Here is an 11,409-nt window from a genome sequence, read left to right on the forward strand (position 1 = left end):
AACTGAAAGAGAAATGACATTTTACAAACTGAACACCTTCCATTCTGTCTTAACTGGGCACAAAAATGAAATTAATGTACATAATACCATACTGTCTTCATCTTTCTGCTCCTCTAGGAATTTTATGATTGACGTTATTGATGGGTGAAGATTTGGCCCACAAATTGATTGGGAAAAGTTCATGCATTTCCTATGTACTTGAAACCTAAAATTTTACACTCTTTCTTGACTATACCTTTGGAGCTGCCTAGTTCTGGAAGTAGCTGTAATGCAGACAACACCTTATTTTCTTTAACCAGGAAGCTCCTCTAGTGCCAGCCATAGATGATTGCAGCTTTGCCTGCCTCAGCATGCAAGCACCGAGATCCTGCCTGAACTCCACAGGAAAAATCCTGCCTCCTTCCTCCGTTTTGTTGTGTCATGCTGGACCAGATTTTGGGTGGCATCAGATAAAGCTGGCAGGGGACTCGTTCAAAACAACAGGATGAGAAAGTTCTGAGGGTCTGAAGTAGAGATGAGGTGGTAGGGTGTTTCACACGGTAGAAGATTGTTACAGAAACAGACAAGTGCTTGTAAGCTATATTTATTGAAAATGAAGAAATTTGTAGCCCACAACTTAAGAAGTCTTTGATCTGCAAAGGCTTGAAAATGAAAAATATTTTCTGGTACAAATAGTATGTTCTTCTCCTCATTTTGCATTTCTTGATAAAATCAACATTTAGCCATTGTTGAATGCATGGTGCAGGACCAGATAGACTTCCAGTTTGACTTCCTAATTCTTTCAAACTCTTAAATGAAATAGACAATGGCAATAATTTCCTTTTTTTCCTTTTTGCCCTCTAAAAGCTATGTGTTTGGAGAGAAAAAAATGAGTTATCTTTGAAAACAACAGTGATAGCAGTGCCTGTCTTCACTCATACTTTCCAGGAAAAGGGTGGAACAAACTGTAGGGCTGGCTTTTCATTGCTTTCTGTTGTGGTTCTGTGATTTTGATTCTTGGTTCAAAGGTCCCAGTCTTATCCAGGCAGATAGAGGAGCCTGGATGTTTAATTCTGAGTCTGATTTCCACTCTGAAAGTTTGTGAAAGAATAAAGAAAATCTTTCTATATATCTGACTGTCATGGGGAGAAGGCAGCCCTGGCAGAATGAAACAGAGAAAAAAAAAAGGAGGAAGAGAAAAATATCCATTAGGACACTGCTACTAGAAGAAGTGTCTCTGTAATTACAATCTAAGTCTGATTGATTTAAAGTACCTATCTGTCTCAGATGACTAAACACTTCTTAAAAGCCTGCTTACCAAACAATTCTTAGTCACTAGTGAACAAAACAGGATCAAGAAGACTAATTTTTCAGATTCTAAATACTTGTGAAAATCTTTCATGTGATTAAATCAAACTCAAAAGATAACAGAATAGTACAAGTCTATACTGTTTCTCACAAGAAATCCCTCTAGATGGGGAATTTCCTATGTCTAAAAGGAGGAGCAATACTAGCAAGTGTGCATGCCTTGGTGTATGAGTACCATATAACTTCATCAGTTTCAGCATGCTTACAGATGTACAGGGAGAAGTGCACTTCAAGCAGGACTGGAGAACAGCAGAAGGCATTTACACAGAGCATTCATTGCCCTGCTGCCAGCCTGCAGCCTTTGGGTTCTCTCCATAGAATTGTCTCCAGGGCAAGTTATGTACCTTAGGTCAGATTGTTCTTGGTTACTATTGGGTGACTAGGTGAAGAGCATTTATTCAATTTGGAAAGTTCATCAACATTCATGGAAGTAGAGGACACAATCCATTCTGTTTCTGTCTTGATTATGGAATAGGCCTAGAATTCCAGGTGAATGAATAGATCAGTGAATCCCACCCAAGATCATGGTCTAGACTGGCAAAGGATATGATATAATTCAGGACCTAATAGCTGCCAGGCCATCAGATTTTTTCATCAGTCTTTTACCATTCACAGAGCTTGTGGCAATGTCACAGCCTAGCCCACAATCCAGGAATGCAAGGGAGAGGAAATGAAACCCTAATTCTTAAGGATTTTTATTGGGACCAAATACTTAAGGTGCTTTACCACCTTTGCATTTCCTGAAAACTGTTTGAGCTAGTTTTCAGATTTATTTGTAAGGTAACTTTCATTGCGTAGAAAGCCCTGCAAAATTGTAATTTTTGCTAGCTTTTTTCTTTTGCAGAACACCCATTCCAATATCTTAATATTTTATGATAACAACTGTTAAGAATTATAATGCACCTAAACAATGCTGTGTTGCTACTTTTTTATTAGTACCCTCATCTCTCTGTGGGTACAAATTTTCTAATTAGTCTTTGATTCTTAGTCAGATCTCAAAGAGATATCAACTGATACAGGCACTGTAATTTCAATGATGTTAAATTTCACTGAATTTTTATCAGCTGCTGTCAGCTGAATTTATATCAGCTTCTTGTCTTGCATAACTGCTGTTGTGTGAATAATGAAGAAAGCTCAGGTAGCTACATTTTTGTTTTAACAAGGGTAATTTGAAGCAAGAATGATAGCTCATAGATTAAAACCAGAAAAATACAGAATTTAAGAATTTAATTTAACTCTGAGCAGAGTTAATAAAAGTATTTTGAATTTTGTGATTCCTAAGGATGTTCTATACAAAAATTGCAGTAACAGTGTATGTTAAGTTCAATTTCTTAACCTAAAGTTAGTAAAAAAAACCAAAAACAAACCTACATTCCCTCTGTTTTGTGTGACAACAAATTATTATTTTTTATGCTTAAATGAATGATCCAAAGTGCTTACTTTAGAAAATATTATTAAAAACTTCAGAAACTTCTTTTTAAATGGTCAATAATCAATTCAGTGCTCTTTTATGACCAAACCCAAATAAAATACTTTGAATAAGTAGAGAAAAAAGACTGAACAAATTATGGGAGGCTATATTTGCAGTCATACAGGACCATGGTTGTGCCACATCCTGAATACCATGTACCATTCTCATTTTAAAAACAGAACTGGGAGTGGAGAAGGACAAAAAGGAAATTCAAAGGTGTAGGTATAGAACAACTTCTGTACAGGGATTATTTGCATGATTCAGGAGGCTTTTAGGGCTGGAAAAGAGATCAATATCTGATTACTATTATGAATGGATATAGTTGAGGCATGTACTAGTCAGCGAGAGGGAGAGCTAGGAATCATCAAATTTTCCACTCAGTGGTATTTGTTGAAAAAAATACTTAAAGCATAGCAACAAAGAGAAGTAATGAGGAGCATGGGAAATTTGGATAGAGGCAGAACTTTCCACATGAAGGGTTCTCCAAAGAAGGTGTCAGGAATCGGGTTCAAAACAAGCCCTAGGAGGAAACAGAGCTGTCGAACTCATTGCTGAAGCATCTTATGATCATTAAATTTTGCAAAGTATCAAAGTGATCAAATGAACAGAAGATTAGTCTGTTTAGAGTTAGTGAAACAGAAATCTCATTTGTTCATGGATTTCTAAATGTGATAGCATAATATTGTGAAATTGAAAGGGAAATGATGAAACAGAAAACATACACAGAAACAACATCTAGCAGAGGAAACTAAAATTATTGGACATCTGGAAGGAAATTAGGGGCCTAAAATACACTTGCCATATTCTTGAAAGGCATCTGCAAGGCACTTGCATGCTCTTCTCCAGGCATCTCTTATAGTTGCTGCTGGAGATAAGATGATTTTTCTAAATGAGTCTTAGGTTTGATCCTGCATAGCGACTTTTGATTTCTCATTTGACACTGTAGATCATGAGTTACTGTCCTGTTTGTCAGTCTCATCTGAGTTTGCAGACTTTTTGAATGACCAACATACATCCCTAATCTTTTCATGTTGTTCAGCAAAAAGGTTTGTAAGTTAAAACCAGAGAGGCCTGTTTCTGTGAAATATCCATGTATTTGGTTTTCTGTTTTCATCCTTCTTTCCCAAGTGTCCATTTAAGAGGTACAAGTCCTTCAGTCTGTTCCACTCTCTCCCTTTATAATAATATCTCCATTAATTTGCATTCTCAGTTTCTTTATTACCAAATACCTGTAGAATATTGACTTTGACTTTTCTGGAAATTATTCACTGAATAAAATATTTCCATACCACTGCTAACTTCGTACAATGTGTAGATAGCTGTGGGAAGAAAAATGGATCTAAATGGAAGAGTAAATTTGGTCTTGTTTTCCCTCCACCCATGGCATAAACAGGATGAATATAAGGACACAGTGACAACTTTCTGTGTCCTGCCCTGCCTTGATAATGGTCCAGCTTATTGTAATGTCCATCAATACTCTCCTGCCTTTGTTGTCTCTGAGATATCTTACTAAGGAAAGGAAATTCTGAATTTTTTTTATACAGAGCATTTGCAAACACAACACTGCCAAATTCTTACAGTTCTATGCCAATAAAAACAGTCTTGGTTTTTGATTAGTTATTTACCTGAAGAGAGAGATTTTCCACCTTGAGTATTAGATTGTTTGTTTGCATTTTCATTTCCTCTGAAGTAGTCATGTATTCTGAGAAATAAATGCATAATTTCTAAACCAATACTGTAATTATAGGTAATGAGCTGTAGTAGAGCTAGAATAAAAGGAAAAGAGTGAGAAATCAAGATGCATTTTGTACATTTTTTAATTAATATTTTTTAAAATCTCAACCTGATCAGTCTTTAATTAATGTTAATATACCTGTGGTTGATTTTACCGTGAGAAGATGACCTAAATCACCAATTGAGGCCTTCATGGTTTCCTGAAATTCCTTTTTAACTTCATTTTCTCTGCTCCAAATGTTAAGGTTTAACTTGGCAAAGAATTCACGGCTCAGTATCTTGAAAGAAAACTCCAAAACTTCTGAGATAAATAAAGTGCCTATCCTTTAGGGAGTCCTAAAAGAACTATTTTAATTAAAGAACTATATTAATTAAAATATGCTTAATGAAGCAAAACATTAAAAAAATTCATCACCCTCAAAACATAGGATACAAAATGAATGGAGCATTCTATTCTATTTAATACATTAAAAAGTTATTTACAGATCAATTCCTGTGTTCTAATGATGCTCTCCGTAATTGTGCCCAATGAAATCACTGTCTTTCCTTTTTCAAAGAAGAAGTAGAAGAAATGGAATAACAAATTGTCAGTATTTTTTGGAGAGGAGTAGCCAGGCAGTAGCAAAAGCTCCTGGTGCCTTTTTGGTATCAGTAGACTTTACTAGGTACTGTAAATCCATACTTTCCATTAAAAGTACAAGAGCAGAACCAAATATCAGTCTGCCATGCTTAATAGGTGCTTTTCCAAAGACAATTGTAGCACTAGATAAGCACTTCTAAATGTTTTTTCTCCTTACTATTTTTCTATACAAACATTTCTGCCCTTGTCATCATTCAGAACCACTTCTGGCTATGCAGTCATGGAAGAAATGCCCCTACTCAGCCCTTTTGCAACACTGATTTATTGCACTGCACTGGTGTTTTGGGTTAACACTGGTGAGCAGCTAAGCACCTCACAGTTCTTTGTTTACTTTCCCCCTTCCCCCCGTGGGATGGGGAAGAGGAACGGAACAATAAAAATGAGAAAACTTGGGAGTCAAGATAAAGAAAAGTTTAATAACTGAAGGATAAATAGAAGAAGAAGAAAAAAAGAAAAAAACAAACCAGAACAAGTGATGCAAAGGCAATACTCAACACACAACCTACTCCAGTGGGTAGAATGATGACCAACCAGTTCCTGAAAAAAAGATGGCTACCTCCTCTAAACCCCCTACTCTTTTAATTGCTAAGCATGATGCTACATATTATGGAATATCTCTGGTGAATTCAGGTTCTCTGCTCAGCTGTGTCCATTCCCAATCCATTGTGCACCTCCCCAGTCTATTCACTTGAGAAGCTGAGAGAGAAATAGAGAAGGCCTTGGCGCTGTACTCTTCAGCCAGAGCTAGAACATAAGTGTGTTACCAGCATTTGGGTCAAAAGTCAGCACCATATGAGCTTCTATGAAGAAAATGTACTCCATCCTAGAAAGAGCCATTAAAACTGGGTTTCAAATGTTTCATCTAGGAGTGACACTTGGCTATGGAAAAGGAGACAAAACTGGTTAGCATGAACTAATTGATAGAGTATGCAAGTTTCTGAATTATATGCAGGTATCTTCAAGGAAGAGGACAAGAAAACCACCATAGAATTTAGGCTGCTCCATGTTTTATTACTCACTTCAAATTGGCTCTTTTTCCATGAACCCCTAAAATAGGTCTATGTTTAAGCTTCACAATACTAAGTGCAAAACCTCATACTTTTGTATGGTCTTTCTTGTATTATTGCAACCTTGTGTTTGGGAAAAAGAGAGATTGAAGAAAACTGAATCAGTTCATGTGAAAGAACTGCTGCATTTGCAGAAATTCTATTACACAGCAATGCTCTGTGTTATTGGGTGTGTGAGTCTCTGAGGATACTTCTATAGTGTATAGTATACTAGCAGTATATGAAAAAGCAGCTGCATGGAAAATGTTAGCGAAGCACAATGAATTCTAGAGCTTTTTTATTAACACTTGTGGGCTGCTTTTTAGTGCTAACATGGACTCTTGACTAGGAAGGACTGGTTCAGGCCTGTACTCACGAATGCAAACAGTTACCCACATTGAAAATCATAAACAGAGGTCTCAGGACTAACTGCACAGCCAGAAATCTTTCAGGTATTACAAAATCAATGACAATAACAATCAGTTGTATCTGTTAGATTGGGTTTGAAGCAGCATAGAATGCATATGGCCTAAATCATCCATTTCCATGAAATATGCTGGCTTTCAAAAAACCACGCATAGGATCAGCCATCAATCATTTCAGAAAATTTTCTCCCTCTCCTGAGTCTTCAGTTTCACATATCTGGAAAAAAAGAGAAACATATTTTCAAGGTTTTTAAACTCTTACATATTGTTACATGGAACTGGTAGTCTAATTCTATGAAATGTAAATCATTAGATGAAGAGAGGAAAACAAAGGAAAAACAAACTGTAAGCAAAGAAAATGAGAGTGGTAAGCAGTCTGTATCCTATGTACAGATTGCTGGTTTACTAGCTCTGCTAGCTAACTGCTTTGATTCATTGTGGGTTGATAGATTCATTCTAGACAGGCACATTTTTCCTTTTAACCACATTTCTTTTCTTATTTTGCCCTCCTTCCCCATATGCCATAGAAAAAAAAAAACATTCTGAGTCTCTTTCTGTCTCCCTGTGACATCTTCATTGCTGCTTCATCAACCCTCCATCAGTGCATTTTATTACAGCTTCTCTCTTGGCCTACTGTGTTATTGCTAAGATGCAGCTATGAACTGGCTATCAAAATGCTAGTCTGTGTTTTAATCCTTCTGTCCATTCGAAAGGGGGGGGAAGTTTTCTCTTTGGCAAAATCCTGAATTAAATCCATATTTTATCTATTATCCCTACTGGCCCCACATGAAATGGATTGGGCAGGTATAGTGTAGGATGCGACAGATTTATTTACCTATTTAGTTGCTGTAAAAGGCTGGGGGCATATCTCCTGTGTGATCAGTGTATTAAGGCAATTTAGACTGATTTTATCTATGTGCCTTCAAATGACCTTGGAAAACTACTGAAGTTAATGAAAGTGTGTTTCAATTTCATGATTGTTAAGAAATGAAAAGGCCATGCTGTGATAGATATCCTCCGTGACATATACCTCCAGTTGTACCAGTAGGGAGGGGACATGATTTAAATACTTTCTGGTTTCCAATGGGTTTCCTAGGTATGAAATGCACTCAATTCATTTTTAAGTGAAGAGAAAGATATAACTGCAAGTATGATAGAAGCACATAAATCAGTGCCAGAGCACAGAGGAATAAAACAGGCATATTTGGAATCTCACATGTAGCCATGAAAATGGAAATAAGAAACTTGATGGCCTCTTCAGAGCAGTGCAAATGTTAAAAAATTGGGCAGTGTGTGAGGTGCAAATTTTAGGGGGAATGGGACTACACGTGTTGTCAGTCCTTTTCCATCCACCCTGCACAAATTCCAGCCCTCCCAGGTATGCTCTGTCAGAGCTCTCTGCCAGTGCTGCATGTTAGACAGCTGCGAGCCTGCATCTGTTCTCTGTTTTCCACTCAATTAAAGCAAAGAGAAAAAAAATATAAATAAGACAAATAGCTCTGACAGTAAATTTTGTGAAAGCCTATGTCTGAAATACATGATTTTGTAGGAACTTGGTACAAGATTTTCCGTTCTTTTAAAATGTGATTTTGCAGGCTTTTTTATTACTGCTTTTAAATTGATGCCTCTATTTTTTTATTTTTGTAAATATACAAAAGGCTTTCTGTCTTACACAGATCTCTGTTTAATTTGGGGAGGAAATGGTGAAAAAAGAAGTGAAGCAAGAAAGGAGAAATACTTGTCATATTAGATACAGACAAGGCAAACCAGTAGTTGGTCTATAAGGGATTGTTAGAAAAGGCTGTGACTCCTCCTGCATTAACTGATGTGGAGTACACTGTATGTACAGCTGTCAACTCAAAACTCATTAAATTTTCATTATTCTGTTATTTATATTGTAGTTGTGACTGAAGATCCCAGTCAAGAACATACACCAATGAGTATTCATAAAAGGAATAGGGAAATTGTATTATTATTATTAGATTCATAATGACATGGACTCCAAGCATGGTCAGGCTGGCACCACCAAGACAGCACCCTGACAGTGGACTCCAGGGGCAGCAAAAGTAAATGAATGTGTCTCTGATGGTGGAAGACACAGCAATCTTGCAGAGTGAACATTCAAGCGAGAACACTTCCCTCTGAGATGCCACATACAGCCTGAAGGATGACAAGACTGCGTAACTCAGTTTTTGTTATGCACTCATCACTTACAGACATCATAACAGACAAATAATGTGAATGTCTGTGATTAAATCTGAAGGCCAATTAAAAAAAACTGGCAAAGGAGAATTGAGTAATAACTTCTTGGAAAGCATAGGAAAACAGACATTTCTCTTTTGGTTTACTGAGTAGAGAGGTACAATTTAATTTCTCAAAAAAATATTTCTCTATGATTAAGAAATCTGGTTATTTTGGTCTCAGTTGGAAATGATGGGGTTTGTATCACATATCTCAATATATTGTTTCTTTCTTCTTCCCTTCTCTTTTAGGTTACCTGTGCAAATTTAACAAATGGAGGAAAAACAGAACTTCTAAAATCAGGAAGCTCCAAATCCACACTAAAGCACATATGGACAGAAAGCAGCAAAGACTTGTCCATCAGCCGACTGCTGTCACAGACTTTTCGTGGAAAGGAAAATGATACAGATTTGGACCTGCGATACGATGCCCCAGAAACTTATTCTGAGCAAGATCTCTGGGACTGGCTGAGGAACTCCACAGATCTGCAAGAGCCTCGGCCCAGAGCAAAGAGACGGCCCATCGTCAAGACTGGGAAATTTAAGAAAATGTTTGGCTGGGGAGATTTTCATTCCAACATCAAGACTGTGAAGCTAAATCTGTTAATAACAGGGAAAATCGTTGACCATGGCAATGGGACGTTTAGTGTTTACTTCAGGCATAACTCCACTGGTCAAGGGAATGTATCTGTGAGCCTAGTGCCCCCTACAAAAATAGTGGAATTTGACTTGGCACAACAGACAGTGATTGATGCCAAAGATTCCAAGTCCTTTAACTGCCGAATCGAGTACGAAAAGGTTGACAAGGCTACCAAGAATACACTCTGCAACTATGACCCTTCAAAAACCTGTTATCAGGAGCAGACCCAGAGCCATGTGTCATGGCTCTGCTCCAAGCCCTTTAAAGTAATCTGTATTTACATTTCCTTTTATAGTACAGATTATAAACTAGTACAGAAGGTGTGTCCTGATTACAACTACCACAGTGACACACCCTACTTCCCTTCAGGGTGAGGACCAACTTGTGTCTGAGACTGAAGCCTGGGGAATAAAAGAGGTCGAATAACAGGGCTGTAACCTCAAGGAGGAAGGCCACATCTATTGCCTGGAATGTGTCTACCTGCTGCTGCTGATGTCAAATGGCTGCAAATATGTTAGTGGAAAACAATCTAATGTAATTTTTGCCCAGTCAGCTCCATGTATCCATCTAGGTGTAAATCACTATGGATTTGAAATAAAACCATACATATACACAGAGACACACACACACGCTTTTCAGCTCACGTTATTGAGATTCCTGTTAAGAAATCTTTCATTGTCTGATATCTAAGGATTCAGCATAACCTATCATCAAGCAAAATGGATTAACTAGACAGTACAAGGTTTCTAAGGCAGACTGTTATGGAAATCTCCTTGAAAGTCCTTTGAGTACATGCCAATCAATAATCCCCACTCATGCATTCTACTGCTTGGAGCAGCTGTACTGGTAAATAATACTGTAGGAATAAGTACTTGTTAAAATGGGAAAAAGTGTGTTTAGAGTTCAGTATTCCGTATTATATGAACACAGCAAAGTGTTGTGACTTTTCCCAGCACACAGTAGGCACATTCAAGGTGGTGTTGGTGGCTCTTTTTCCATGGAGCAAGCCCGTTTCTAGTAAAGATGGGCAAACATTTGGAATTTACATGTGAGCAGACATTCTGGTTTAATGTTTCTCTGACTCTTTAAGCTCTGATTCTTTAAACTTGTTTGAGTTTAGGCCAGCTAAACTACTTAAAAACTGGAATTGATCTCTAAGAAGGAAAATGCCTGGCGGAGAACATGTAAGTTATAAGTGGCTGTCTTATCTTTATTACAAAATATTGTAACAAATTCAATATCCTAGTCTTCATTTGTATGAATGGTTTGTATTGTACATAATTTAACCAGTGTTATTTGAGCTGCTTATTAATATTAACTTGTAATTGTCTCTCTGCTTGTTATTGTTTAAAACAATCAAGGAAATGAGGAATCCATTTTATCAATGTAGCTGTAAACTCCATTAAAAGACAGAACTATGTACAAAGCATTTATTCAGCTAAAGTATTGTTGAAAGCTATACATATACAACATTACAGTCTGTCTGTATTTAGATATTTTATTTCCAGAGGAAAAAAAATGAACTGTACATAAAAATAAAAAATCTTAAAGTTGAGTTTCAATATGTACTGTGTAGATAGTAGTTTAAATAGTTCTGACAAGCGGGTAATACTCCAAGTCTAATATGATTTTCAATATTGTCCCTTTGCATATGTGCATATATAGACATCTATTTATGAATTTGTGTGTGTGTGCATATTTGTGTGTGTATAAGTACATGTGTGTGTGAGTGTGTACAAATACATATATATGTTGAATACATAAAACTTTCTGGAGCCCTTTTCCTAGCAAGAAGATCTTATTACTGAAAGTCTTGCTAGTTCAAGCAGAAGCCCCCACTCCAATAAGAAATTACAGGTGCCGGGC

At 37.0% G+C, this 11,409-nt stretch overlaps 1 protein-coding gene across 3 annotated transcripts in view; it reads left to right on the forward strand.

The window, feature by feature from the left end:
• NXPH1 (neurexophilin 1) overlaps window positions 1–11,098 on the forward strand; it is a 137,755-nt gene extending 126,657 nt beyond the window's left edge. For all 3 annotated transcript variants that reach the window (XM_077175359.1, XM_054634588.2, XM_077175364.1), the window contains exon 3: window positions 9,156–11,098. In XM_077175359.1, coding sequence (XP_077031474.1) covers window positions 9,156–9,917 — 762 coding nt within the window. In that variant the 3' untranslated portion in view covers window positions 9,918–11,098. The remainder of the gene's footprint in view (window positions 1–9,155) is intronic.
• The last annotated feature ends 311 nt before the right edge of the window (window positions 11,099–11,409 follow it).

Source organism: Agelaius phoeniceus, chromosome 1 (assembly GCF_051311805.1).
Source record: "Agelaius phoeniceus isolate bAgePho1 chromosome 1, bAgePho1.hap1, whole genome shotgun sequence".
NCBI lineage: Eukaryota > Metazoa > Chordata > Aves > Passeriformes > Icteridae > Agelaius > Agelaius phoeniceus.